Source organism: Chlorocebus sabaeus, chromosome 28 (genome assembly GCF_047675955.1).
Source record: "Chlorocebus sabaeus isolate Y175 chromosome 28, mChlSab1.0.hap1, whole genome shotgun sequence".
Taxonomy (NCBI): domain Eukaryota; kingdom Metazoa; phylum Chordata; class Mammalia; order Primates; family Cercopithecidae; genus Chlorocebus; species Chlorocebus sabaeus.
The window spans coordinates 17,529,324-17,543,775 of record NC_132931.1 but is presented as its reverse complement, the minus strand read 5'-3'; the positions used below and the strand labels follow the sequence as shown (position 1 = coordinate 17,543,775).

General features: G+C 48.2%; 1 protein-coding gene across 4 annotated transcripts in view; it reads left to right on the top strand.

The window, feature by feature from the left end:
• Positions 1-14,452, top strand: part of SDK1 (sidekick cell adhesion molecule 1) — a 972,135-nt gene that overhangs the window by 823,209 nt on the left and 134,474 nt on the right. For all 4 annotated transcript variants that reach the window (XM_008018820.3, XM_073012858.1, XM_073012857.1 and 1 more), the window contains exons 26-27: positions 10,688-10,803; positions 13,451-13,640. In XM_008018820.3, the coding sequence (XP_008017011.3) occupies positions 10,688-10,803; positions 13,451-13,640 (306 nt within the window). The remainder of the gene's footprint in view (positions 1-10,687; positions 10,804-13,450; positions 13,641-14,452) is intronic.

Genomic DNA, 14,452 nt, shown 5'->3' with positions numbered 1-14,452 from the left:
AGTGCCAGCCCCTCACCTCTTCCTGATCTTATCCATGCCAGGTGCTGCGATGGGTGCAGGTGTGCCCAATACCACCCTTCTACCCTCGAGGGGACCAGGCTGGGATGAGGAGTCTGTACCCTGGGCTTGGGCCCAGCAGCACCTGGCACACCAAGGGCACCAGCATATGCCCAGTGTATCTGCAGGTGCCACCCACTCTGTGTGCCACGGCATGGAAGGGCCTGGGAAGCTCTGGATAAAGGCTCCTCTCATCCTTTCTTGTTCATTCCCCAGTTCCCACCAGTGACAGGTCTGAACCTGCTGCCGCCCTTGTAGGTTTTGCTGTAATGCACACTGGTTTGCATCGCACACAACTCCCTGGGTTTCCTCAGTGCTGGTCCACTGTCAGTCACCAGTGGCAAGCAAAAGCTCCTGTGCCACTTTGTGGCTTTATTTCTTCCTACTTTTCTCAGAGGGCAGGAGGTGAGGGTAGACGGGAGGACTCTTAAGCAGTAGCAGGGAGAAGCGGAACCATGGCCGAGTGGGAATGCTCTCAGGGTGTGGCGTGAACCCTGGAGCCCACCGATGAGAGCCCTGGAAGAGCAGCCATGGTGATAACCAGTATGCTTTTGAGAGGACCAGTGTTTCAGGAGGGAACTGCCCAAGCAGTGGGGTTGGGCCCGGTGTCCCTTGACTCTCCTTCAGACTGCAGCTTTCATTACGTTCCAAAGGAAAGGTGGAGACACACCAACACACAGCCTAGGATTGTGGTCACGTGGATTTTGAAAACCTCTGTTATCTTCACTATATGAATCTTTGTGACAAAGAAGAGAACTTGAGATGTTCAGAGGGACAGTTCTAAATCCAGGAAAAGGCAGGCCAAGAAAATATCTTTTCAAAATTAACACTTCTGCTATAACCAACAAAAAATTATAGATAAAATATAACTTTCTGAAGTCTTAAATGTATTGGCCAGACACAGTAACCCACACCTATAATTCCAGCACTTTGGGAAGCTGAGTCTGGAGGATCGCTGGAGTCCAGGAGTTCAGTCTCGGCAACATAGTGAGACCCCATCTTTACAAAAAATACAAAAATTAGCCAGGTGTGGTGACATGCACCTGTAGTCATAGCTACTTGGGAGGCTGAGGTGGGAAGATGGCTTGGGCCTGGGAGTTTGAGGCTGCAGTGAGCTGTGATCCTGCCACTGCACTCCAGCCTGGTCAACAGAGCGGGACTGTGCCTCAAAAAAATAAGTAAATAAATAAATTCATCAATGCATTCATAAGAAAAACAGGGAAATCCTCAGGTGTCAGAGGCGTAACAGGAACCAGGAAGAGTTCAGCAGGAAGTGTTGGGCTCGTGCCGCAGCTCTCCTGGGTGGGGTGGGGATTGGGCTGGACCTTTCCTGGTGGTTTCAGGACCTGGGATTTGACGAACTTGCAGGAACAAAGAGAGTCAGCTTTGAATCTGTGTAAGGGGAGAGTTAGGGCCTAAACTCCTGCACTTGAGACACGGCTCTTGAAGGCCTTTCCCTCCTTCCTAGGAGAGGCTGAAGCTCTGCCTGCAGAGGTTTGACCGTATGTCTACCTGGACTCTGAGTAGAGAATGAAAAGTCAGTCTGTGTCTTGTGCCCCACTCAGGACTGGGTTTTGAATTTGTATTATATGAATGGCCCGGGAACTCCCAGAACAGAAATTAATGTAACATTTGGTTCCAGAAACCAAAAGCACAAGCAACTAAAGAAAAAGTAGATACATTAGACCTCATCAGAATGAAAACCTTTATGCTTCAAAGAATGTCATAAAGGAAATGAAAAAAACACCCCAAATGGAAGAAAATATTTGCAAATTATGTATCTCATGAGGGATTTATGTCCAGAATATATAAAGACCTCTTACAACTTCACAACAAAAAGACAAATGACCCAATTAAAAACTGGGCAAAGGATCGGCATAGACATTTCTCCCAAGGAGATTTACAAATGGCCAGCAAGTACATGAAAAGATGCTCAACATCGTGAACTGTTAGGGAAATGCAAATGTAAGCTGTAACGAGATATCACTTCACACTCTAAAATAAGATGGCTAAAATAAGAAAAGTTGGACAATAACAGGTATTGGTGGGCACGGAGAAACTGGAACCCTTGTACATTGCTAGTAGGAATATTAAATGATTCAGAAACATTGGAAAACAGTTGGCATTCCTCAAAAGGTTGAGCGGGGAGTCACCATGCGACAAAGCAACTCTACTCCTAGGTATGTACCCAAGAGAACAGAAAACATATGTCTACACAAAATCTTGCACGTAATTGTTCATAGCAACTTTATTCACAGTAGCCAAAAAGTGGAAACAACCAAAATATCCCTCAGTCGACAAATGGATAAATAAAATGTGGTCTATGCATTCAGTGGATGATTCAGCAATAAAAAAGAATGGAATTCTGATACATGCTACAGTGTGGAGGAGCCTTGAAAACATTAGACTAAGTGAAAGAGACCAGGCACAAGAGACCACATATTGTATGATTCTATTTGTAGGAAACATCTAGAACAGGCAAATCTAGAGAGGCAGAAAGTAAATTCATGGTTTCCTAGACTAGGGGACAGCATTTGAGAAGAATGAGAAATGATTGACGATGGAAACAGAGCTTCTTTGGGGGATGATGAGATGTTCCAAAGTTCATCGTGATGATGGTTATGCAACTCTGAATTCACTAAAAAAAAAAGTTGAATTGTACAATTTAGGGGAATGTATGATATATTAATCATCTCACAATAAGGCTTTCAAAAAAAAAAAGCTCAGCCTTCCTGAGATTAATTTTATACAGATAAAATGTTATTAAAATAAGTATAGGCTGGGGGCTGTGATTCATACCTGTAATCCCAACACTTTGGGAGGCGGAGGCAGGAGGGTTACCAGGAGCTTGATACCAGCCTGGGCAACATAGTGAGACCCCATCTCTACAAAATAAAAACAAAAACTACAGAAAATTAGCCAGGCATGGTGGCACATGCCTATAGTCCCAGCTACTTGGGAGGCTGAGACAGGAGGACTGCTTCAGTCCAGGAGGTTAAGCCTGCCGTGGGCTATGATCACACCCCTGCACTCCAGCCTGGGTGACAGAGCAAGACCCTGTCTCTAAAAAAAATAGGAAATATGGCTCATAGATTGTACACTTTGCTTATGGTTGGAAGGCCAGGAAGATCTGTGTATAATATCTTCTTACCCTCAGGGAAAACAGTGATCAACTCTTCCTGAAATAGTTACATATCATACCCCAATAAAGGATTTTACTCTCCTCCAAAAATAAAACAAAAAGAAAATACACAAAAAACTAAAGAAACATGGTTTCAGGCCAGACCATCTGGGCAACCAACAGAGGTAAATCCTTCCTCTCGGGAGAGATATTGCCAAAACCAAATTATCCAAAATGAAAATCAAGCCTTTTTAAAGATGAATCACAATTGTCAAGCACACAGGCAATAATTTGCCATGAGTAAAAATGACCAGCTTTAAAAAGAGAGAGAGAGAAAGATAGAGGGCTTCGATTACATTAAAATACATACAAGTCTGAGAGAAAATATACAATAACTACATTTAAAATTATTAAAGTCTTAATTAAATAAAGCATTAAAATTTTAAGTAAAGATTAAGGTACTGTTTCTTAAAGCAGATTTTTTTTTAGAAAAAATAAATGGGACACAATCATTGAAAATGAAAGCAGTTTAGACACTGCCAAAAAGAGAATTACCAAATTAGAAGCTAGATTTGAATAAATAACTCTTAAAACAACATAAAGACAGAAGATTGAAAGTGGATTAAAAGACATAAAGAACAGAATGAGATCTACCAGATAGCTAATAGGACTCAAAAGGGAAAGAAGAGGAAAATGAGAGTTACAAAATACACAGAGATAATAGCTGAGAAAGTCCAGGGTTGATGGAAAGCGTTATTTACAAGACTGAAGAAACACCAGTCCTGAGTGGAGTAAATAAAACTGAATTCATATCAAAATGTATTTGGTACAACTGTAAAATGCCTAAGAGAAAATCTTAAAAACAGTTGGAGTGAAAGGCAGATAATCACAAAGGCAAGACTATTTGACTGAGGTAACTACTCAGGAACAACAGAGGCCAGAAGATAATGAGATGGTAATCTTGAAGGAGCTAAAAGCAAATAACTGTCAGTCTCAAATTTTATACCCAGCTGAACTAATCTTCCAGGATTTTATCCAGAAAACAGCAAAGTAAATGCTATATAAAAATGGAGACAATTTAATCAAACTAGAAATATCATTTTGAAAATTTTTTGAATAACACTCTTTTTTTTTTTTTTTGAGATGAATCTCACTCTGTCACCTGGGCTGGAATGCAGTGGCATGCTCTTGGCTCACTGCAACCTCTGCCTCCTGGGTACAAGTGATTCTCCTGCCTTAGCCTCCCAAGTAGCTGGGATTACAGGTGCCCGCCGCCATGACCAGCTAATTTTGTATTTTTAGTAGAGATGGGGTTTCACTATGTTGGCCAGGCTGGTCTTGAACTCCTGACCTCAAGTGTTCTGCCCACCTTGGTTTCCCAAGGTGCTGGGATTACAGGCATGAGCCACCACACCTGGCCAAGAACCCTCCTTAAAAAAAAAAAAAAAAAAAGGAAACCTATGGCAAAACTGCTGATTTGAAACTCTCTCTTTTTTTCCTTCTTTTTTTAACATTTCCAGCTGTTGGAAACCTATCTTATAGTAGTCAAGAGAATGCAGAGGATAATATTTTATGTGTAAATGTATTCCAGGTTTTTTTCTTCTGACTTTGTTCTTTTCAGACAATCTTATATCATCTTTTACACAAGAACCCTGAGGAGACTTTCTCTAGCAATGTTGTTTATTTTTGTAGACACTGCTATGTTTTAATTAATATTGAGATATAGATTTTGTATCAAAAAAAGCAAGTGGATTTACCTTTGTCCTAGCTGATTGTAGCATGTATGGTGATATGGTTTGGCTCTGTGTCCCCACCGAAATCTCATCTCAAACTGTAATCTCCACATGTCAAGGGAGGGACCTGGCGGAGGTGATTGGGTCATGGAGACAATTTCCCCCATGCTGTTCTCATGATAGTGAGTGAGTTCTCACAAGATCTGATGGTTTTATAAGGGGCTCTTCCTCCTTTGCCCTCTCTTCTCTCTTCTGCCGGCATGTGAAGAAGTTCCTTGCTTCCCCTTCACCTTCCGCCATGATTGTAAGTTTCCTGAAGCCTTCCCAGACATGCATAACTGTGAGTCACTTAAACTTCTTTCCTTTATAAATGACCCAGTCTTGGGTATTTATTTATCACAGTGTGAAAATGGACGGATACTTATGGCTAGAGGGAAATCACATAGAGTCCTTGCAGAATCCACTGTGTCAGCCTCACTGTTCTTCTGTTCATAGTTCACGTTCTGTTCACTTGTTGGGAAGATTTTGATCAAGAGTAGGAATTGTTCTTGCAACTGAAGCTTTGTTTTGTCAGTTATTACATTTTTTCTTATTTTGAGGGTTATAGCTTACAGAAAGGTATTTTTTAGTTTTTAGTTGAATTTCTGTTTAATGAGAAACTTTGGTGCAACACATATCGCTCTGGGAAAAAAAGTTTTGGTTCCCGTGTTTCCATCAAAAATTTTATAATTGGGTTATCGATCTTCATTTCAAGATGTGGATGATTCAGATTCTGGACATGTTGAATGCTGGAATAACTAGCTCCCAGGGACCCCTCTTGGACCACTCTCTCCTCTGGTTGGTGCTGGTGCTCCGTCTCTGTCCCTCCTTCCACCTGCGGAATCTCAGGGGCCCACATGCTGCAGGACTTCAGTTCCCCCACCATGTGTTTAGCTCATCAGAACAGAGATTTCACAGCCTTCTTCTTTGGGAATCTCCCCACCTGTGACTGGCAAGGCCCTCCCAGGTGCAGCAGTTTTGACTTTGTGCCTTCCCTGGCCCTACTAACATGTGACACTTACCCTCCCCAGCAGAAAACTCGGTCCTTTTTTGAGATGGGGGGAGGCAGGGAGGAGATGGGGAGGTGAATGGGTTGCCAGGGCTGAATGGTGGAGTGGACCCAATGGAGAGGGAGAGGGATTGGAGAGAGAATAAAACCACAGCCCTTTGTCTGAAATAAGTCTCCCCTCAATGGAAATAGCAGCTCCTGGGAGCTCAGGAATGGTCCAGTGGGCAAGAGTGCTGAAAACATGCAGGGAACACAGAGCAGAATGCTCGGAGCCACATTTCAATGAAGTTTACAGTTTTGAAGTGCAGTTTAACAGGTTCTGTGACATGATATATTATGATATATTCTAAGGATAAATGAGGCCTTCAAAACCAAGAGAGACCACATGAGGAGGAACAGCGAGCTGCATAGTGTGAAATCCTGCAGAGGGGAGAGAAAAAAATGAAGGGGAAAAGAAGCCATGGAACAGTTTTGTTTGTAATGAAAGGGGAATTCCCAAGAACATCTCAAAACGTAAGATGTCAGGTTGGAAAGGGAGTTAAATCTACTTCAAAACAGATGATGGGTAAGAGGTTTCTTTTTCAGTTCTTGAAAACTTGCAACTTCATGGCAGATCTTGTCCTGGTAGGATTTAAATGCGCTGAAATTTCCATCCTGAACTCTGCCATCTTCTCCACTTTAGCCACCTCACCTCCCTGTCTCTGTGTGAGAAATTCAGCTGCGTTAAAGCCCAGTCAGTGTCTGAATTGCTGCAATCCCCAGGTTGCCCTCATTCTCCAAGGACAGGGTTGGCTCTCCAGTAAACACATGCTCATCCCACCACATCTTAGAAAAACAGCCGTGATTTGTAGGTCTGTAGGGAGAATTGGGCACTTACAGTTTCAAAGAGTGACCCACAGGAAGCGGTTAAGGATTACAGAAGTGGACCATTTGTGTTGCTATGACAATGGCCTTTTTACAGACAGGGACAGAGGTTTTAGAACCTGGTACCAACATCTTGGGCATACAGTGTTTGGTGTTCTTACCTTATTCTAAATAAATTTGGATACGTTGTAGGTTTATATATATATATATTTAATGCTAGTGCCCCCTTTAGCTCATAGTTGATTCAAGGTCCCTGTTTATCAAACTTTTGTATAAAATGAGCAATGTGCAAGCCATTTCCTTGTAACAGCCATGGTGGCATTTAAGACACCCTGTGGGAGCTCCGTGCAGGCCCAGGGAGCACGAGCGAGCCGGGTGGAGCCACAGCTGGAAGACAATGGGGACTCGGGGCTGCTTCTGTGACAAGCCGCCTTCCTCTTTGGAGAACTGAGCAAACTTAACATTGCAAGTATGTTTCCGTGACACCTTTTGTGTGACACCTCTCTGCTCTAATAAATTGATACTATTTCATTGAAGCACTGAGTAACTGAATGAATGACTCTCAACTGACATATTTGGGAAGATTGGACTGGCTGGCATTATCTCCCTCCAAAAATAAAAGGGGGCTCACAGTGGTTTTTATAGTGACAGGCATAACTAGGGTTTTTCTATTTTGTGGACACATTCACTGACTGACACTCAGCGGCCGATCTAATGTCCATGCAGGGAAGGTGGTAGGGAGAGAAGAGGAGGGAGAGATGCTTCCTCCCAGGGCTCTCAGCACCAGGGAACGGGCCCCTTCCTGGGGGCAGGCATTCTAGACCTTTGCTCTTCAGGTTCCTCTGTGATTTCTCCTCTGGGGAGACCCCACAGGGTGTGGTGAGAGTGCGGTGTGGCCACTCACCCCCGTCCTGAGGCTTAGTCATCCTCAGCCACTGGCCCTGTTAGGCTGTGGCCTGCTATGGGGCCGCCCTTTCTTGCCCCTCCCTTGTCTAGGGAAACACTGGTTTGTAGTGGTGAGGGGAGAAGCTTCCCACACAGCATGAGAAGAGCTCTTCTAGGATGCACACGAACCCTGGCATTGTCTTAAAGACTGTGTTCGTGTCGTAGCAGAATACCCCAAACGGGGTGGCTTAAATGACAAAAATGTATTCTGTCACCATTCTGGAAGGTGGAATCTGAGTTGGAGGTGTCGGCAGGGCCGTGATCCCCCTGAAGGCTTGGGAAGGATCTGTCCTCGGCCCCACTCCAGCACCTGGTGGTTCCGTGGCTCGGGCAGCCTCCCTCTCACGTCCCCACGGAGTTCTCCCTGTGTGTGTCTGTCTCCTCCCAAGGCACTCTCCCTGTGTGTGTGTCTGTGTACAAATTCCTTATATGGACACTAGTCATATTGGATCAGGGGCCCACCCTATGCGGTATGACTGCATCTTAACTAGTTACATCTGCAACAATTGTGTCTCCAAATAAGGTCACCTTCTGAGGTACCGGAGGTTGGGATCACAAAATAAGGATTCAGGGAGCACACAGTTCAATCCATAACAAAGATCAAACTACCGTCATGTAGACAATCTTGCAATCAAATGTCACAGGTTGCATTATTGTGCAACCCCCCCCCCCCACCATGTTACTTTCTGTCTTCAGACTAACTAACAGTGCTACCCTGTCAGTCTCCGTGTAATGAGGAAGTCTGAATGTCTGAAGTAATGGATGAGTGAATGGATGGATGGATACATGATGGGTGAATGGATGGATGGATGGATGGATGGATGGATGGATGGATGGTAAATGAATGAATGAGTGGATGGGTGGATGGGTGGGTGGATGGATGGATGGATGCGTGATGAGTGGATGGTTGGATGTATGGATGGGTAGATGGCTGGATGGATGATGGATGGATGAGTGAATGGATGGATGAATGATTAGATGGATAGATGGATGGATGATGGGCAGATGAATGGATGGATGATGGATGGGTGAATGGATGGATGGATGGGTGATGGGTGGATGAATGGATGGATGATGGATGGGTGAATGGATGGATGGATGGATGGTAAATGAATGAATGAGTGGATGGGTGGATGGGTAGATGGATGGATGGATGGATGCGTGATGAGTGGATGGTTGGATGTATGGATGGGTAGATGGCTGGATGGATGATGGATGGATGAGTGAATGGATGGATGAATGATTAAATGGATGGATGGATGGATGATGGGCGGATGAATGGATGGATGATGGATGGATGGATGGATGGGTGATGGGTGGATGCATGGAGGGATGGATGATGGATGAGTGAATGGATGGATGGGTGAATAGATGGATGGATGAATAGATTGATGGATGGGTGATGGATGGATGGATGGCTGATGGGTGGATGGATGAATGATGGATAGAGGAGTGAATGGATGGATGGATGGATGGATAGATAGATGGATCAATCGATTTATGGATGGATGGATGGATGGATGGATGGATGAGTGAGTCTATGAAAGAGCAGAGGAAGCCCCCACGAGTGCTCCTGCTACAAAGGTGCATGCGTGCCTCCCGCTGTTCTTGAAACCCTAGGAAGTCTTGCAAAGGAGAAGGGAACAGATGCTTCCACTCACCTCTGTGTGCCAGCGCCCTACCAGGCACCTCAGTGTTTGCTTTCATTCTCACTCTATAGGCTAGGACTGGTCATAGCATCCTCCTTTCACTTTCTTCAAAACAACTAGCTATTGATCACCTGCTGACCAACAACTGCTGGCCACCAGGAGGGGAGAGTGAGAAGACTCGAAGGAAGGAAGGTAGGCCAGCCTTAGCCTTTCACAAATGGGACAACTGAGGCACAGGTGATCAGAGCAGCATCCCCGGCTCCAGTATAAGAAAATGATCTTACATGTGGGCCGGGCACGGTGGCTCACGCCTGTAATCCCAGCACTCTGGGAGGCTGAGGCAGACAGATCACTTGAGGTCAGGCATTCGAGACCAGCCTGGCCAACATGATAAAACCCCATCTCTACTAAAAATACAAAAATCAGCCAGGCGCGGTGGTGCATTTGTGTAATCCCAGCTACTTGGGAGGCTGAGGCAGGAGAATGGCTTGCCCCCGGGAGGCGGAAGTTGCAGTGAACCGAGATCGCACCACTACACCCTAGTCTCAAAAAAAAAAAAAAAAAAAAAAAAAAAAAAAGGAAAGAAGAAAAGGAAATTATCTTACATGTGCATGGGTCAAGAATGACATGGCTGGCCTCTGCTGCCCATCTCCTCGTAGAAAAGCATTAATTAAAATGGATTCAATGCAATTTTCTCAGCTTTAGTTTTCTCATCTGTAGAAAAGGGGTAATGATACCTACTTCATTGGGATCATTGTGGGATTAGATGCAATTATGTAACTGAAGGCAGTTGGCACAGACAGACACCAGATAAGCACCTAGTCAACCTACTCTCCCTTTCCCTTCTTTTGTGTAAATCCTCACGTCCCCTCCTCTCTTCAGTCTCTGCTGTCTCTATCACGGAATACCACGTTTAGAGCTGTCAGTGAAATGGCATGTGTCTGAAGGTGAGGATTTCCTATTTCAGATAAAAGTCTGCAGTTTCCACAAGTTAATACAGCAAACAGACCAAGCATCTTTTTCTTTTTTTCTTGCTGGGTGGACTCAGGTAAAATTGAGCTGCTAAGTACCCAGGATTTATGGAATTTGTTGCTAATATTAAAGAGATTTACATGTCCGTTATACTCCTGCAGGTTTCATCTGATCACTACAAAATGCTCAGAATACATTGCTATTTCAAGGACAACTAGATTATTTGGGTGAAAGCTGGATCTTTGTACGTAGATACTCTGGACTTTGGATGCCAATCTGCTTCATTGGTTCTTTGCAGTGCCTTCAGCCGCCCCTGAGAACGTGTCAGCTGAGGCTGTCAGCTCGACCCAGATTTTACTGACATGGGCTTCCGTGCCGGAACAGGACCAGAATGGGCTCATACTGGGCTACAAGGTGCGTGATGGGATGACCTCCCTTTGCTTAAAGAGTGGGCTGGGGAAATGCGACCACGTGCCATTCCCCCAAAGCAGCAAGCTTCCTCTTCTCCGGCAGATCTGCAGTGCCAGCCAGTTTGTGATTTTTATTAAGACATCCGGTTGTTTTATTTAAGCCTCATTGCAGTCTGGGAATTAGGCATCGGTATAACCACACCACAAACGCCAAAACAGGGTGCCAGAAGAAAAGCGCAGCCGGAGCGGACCTGACCTCGGGGCCTGCGCCTGGCTCTGCCCTCGCTGGCCTCGGTGCCGTGGGCCAGTTACTGAAACCCTGTGCCTGTGTCTCCCCGCTTGTAAAACGGGAATAACGATGGTAGCTTTGTCCCGGAGTTAGTGTGAGAATTCAGTGGGTCTTTTACACAGCACGCCTTGCTCGCGTGAAGGGCTGGGCGAGGTGGATTGCTGTGTGTGTGTTTCTATGTGTGTCGTCACGGTCCTAGCAATGGCATTGGCTGAAAGGGTTGAGTCTGTCCCAGCTTCTTGGGGGAGCCATTTCTGGGTTCCACCTTCCATACATCCACCCCAACCCTTTAAAACCCTGTTCTGTTCCTCATTCCATCACTCAGGGGCAACAGGCTCTGTCTCCACGTCTGCTCCTTGGCTCAGCAATGCCAAGCATCAGAATGAGCTTTTCTGGACCCGGCCAGCAAGGCCATGCTTGTCTCAGTGCTGCTGCCTGGGTTTTGAGCGTGCCTCCTCCGCCTTTCCATACTTCACATCCCTATTCTTTGTTTCCCCCGCCTGCTCTCCTGTGTCTTCCCCCTTCCCCGGGTGTTCTAAGCGCGCCCTGCTGGCTCCGTGACACATGGCAGTCCCGCTGAGGGGGTTCGGTGACCAAAACTCCGCACCACATTCCTGGGGCCCAGAGAAACGTGCTTGCTGTGCTATTTGCAAACGCCTCCCCGGTGATGCTATCCTTTATGACCTTCCATGTCCCTGATCTCAGGGAGCAGTTCCGAGAGGGTGGGCGCTGAGTGAGGACTTAGCAGAAGACCCTGGAGCAGAGCAGCTTGGGGTGGGGTGCCCTGGAGGAGAGCAGCTTGGGGTGGGGTGCCCTGGAGCAGAGCAGCTTGGGGTGGGGTGCCCTGGAGGAGAGCAGCTTGGCGTGGGGTGCCCTGAAGGAGAGCAGCTTGGGGTGGGGTGCCCTGGAGCAGAGCAGCTTGGGGTGGGGTGCCCTGGAGCAGAGCAGCTTGGCGTGGGGTGCCCTGGAGGAGAGCAGCTTGGCGTGGGGTGCCCTGGAGGAGAGCAGCTTGGGGTGGGGTGCCCTGGAGCAGAGCAGCTTGGCGTGGGGTGCCCTGGAGGAGAGCAGCTTGGCGTGGGGTGCCCTGGAGCAGAGCAGCTGGCGTGGGGTGCCCTGGAGCAGAGCAGCTTGGCGTGGGGTGCCCTGGAGGAGAGCAGCTTGGGGTGGGGTGCCCTGGAGCAGAGCAGCTTGGGGTGGGGTACCCTGGAGGAGAGCAGCTTGGGGTGGGGTGCCCTGGAGCAGAGCAGCTTGGGGTGGGGTGCCCTGGAGCAGAGCAGCTTGGGGTGGGGTGCCCTGGAGGAGAGCAGCTTGGCGTTGGGTGCCCTGTAGCAGAGCAGCTTGGGGTGGGGTGCCCTGGAGCAGAGCAGCTTGGCGTGGGGTGCCCTGGAGGAGAGCAGCTTGGCGTGGGGTGCCCTGGAGGAGAGCAGCTTGGCGTGGGGTGCCCTGGAGCAGAGCAGCTGGCGTGGGGTGCCCTGGAGCAGAGCAGCTTGGCGTGGGGTACCCTGGAGGAGAGCAGCTTGGGGTGGGGTGCCCTGGAGCAGAGCAGCTTGGGGTGGGGTACCCTGGAGGAGAGCAGCTTGGGGTGGGGTGCCCTGGAGCAGAGCAGCTTGGGGTGGGGTGCCCTGGAGCAGAGCAGCTTGGGGTGGGGTGCCCTGGAGGAGAGCAGCTTGGCGTTGGGTGCCCTGTAGCAGAACAGCTTGGGGTGGGTGCCCTGGAGCAGAGCAGCTTGGGGTGGGATGCCCTGGAGGAGAGCAGCTTGGGGTGGGGTGCCCTGGAGGAGAGCAGCTTGGGGTGGGGTGCCCTGGAGGAGAGCAGCTTGGGGTGGGGTGCCCTGGAGCAGAGCAGCTTGGGGTGGGGTGCCCTGGAGCAGAGCAGCTTGGGGTGGGGTGCCTACAGCCTGCACAACCACAGATGGCCCAAGGAGGCCGGAGCTCCCAGTTGTGTGAAGATAGCAGGTCTTCTGGGGCAGGAACCCAGCTTCCATGGCTGGGAAACCCAGGGGGCTGCTGGCTCCTGTGGCAGGAAGCAGAATGTGACTGAGTTCATAATCGAGTCTGTGTTAGTGGCTGTGGTTGGCACAGCTGCAGTGGGGCCTCCGATCTTGCAGATCACGACCAGGCAGCAGGCGCGCCAAGCCGTGGGCACTAACTCAGACTCCCCTGGAGTGCAGTCACTTCACCACCGCCTTCCTTCCCAAACGCCAGCGTGGACAAATGAGATCCACAAGCCCTGCCCACAGCCATCCTCAGGGAGAAAGCACAGTTGGCTGGGCCTTGATTCGCGAAGGTGGCCTGCCCCGTGCCACAGCGGTCCCTCCTGGCACCCTCCTCCTTATAACCCTCACATTGTGTCGATGCCACAGATCCTGTTCCGGGCCAAAGACCTGGATCCTGAGCCCAGGAGCCACACCGTGCGAGGGAACCACACGCAGTCGGCCCTGCTGGCAGGCCTGCGCAAGTTCGTGCTCTACGAGCTCCAGGTGCTGGCGTTCACCCGCATCGGGAACGGGGTCCCCAGCACGCCCCTCATCCTGGAGCGCACCAAAGACGATGGTAGGTCCAGGGTTCGCGCCTTCGGGAGCCTCGCTGCCTCCCAGGTTGGCCTTTCCAATGCAAACCATTTGAATTGTCGCTTTTAACTTAATTCTCAAACCACTTTCTTTTGCAGTTGAGGGAAACAAAGCAAAATTGTTTTTCAGTCGCTGAGCACTTATATGGCCAATTTCAGCCTGGAGTGGATTTTTACAGCCTAATTATGAACCTGGGCGGAGTTTCCCTCATAACTCTGTCGTGGGCAGCGCTGGGGAGAGGCAGGAAAGGCTGGAGCCGGGCTGAGCTGTGGATGTGAGCTGTGGACGCTCCTCGTGGCGGGGGCTTCACGTATCTAGTGTAGTGCCCCCTTATCCAGCAACACATCCCAGGACCCCCAGGGGATGCCTGAAACTGCAGATAAGAGGGGACAACTATAGTTTAAAAAATCCACAGTGGACCTCGTGCCTTAATTCTCGGTACTGCCCTGGTCTCACTGTTTGCATTGTGGGAGGTAATTAGAAGTTGTAGAAAGCCCCATGTTTGACGGCTCAGGGTCCCCAGCTCCCTGCGTTTCCAGACCTGAATAACAAGCACGCCTTTGCCAGCTTTGTTTTCATGGAACTCTAAATCATCGGTAAATATGTTTTCCCACTTTGCAGATGTCAAACACGTAAAGGTTAGCGTCTCTACATGTTCACTATTAGACAGACTGTAATGAATACATTACATCATGGAGAGAAGTACTGATCTCCCCCCCTTGCCAAAAAAACACCCACTATGGGGATCAGAGTGGCTGAAGAAGTGAAATAACTGTAGGTTTTCTTAAGCATCTT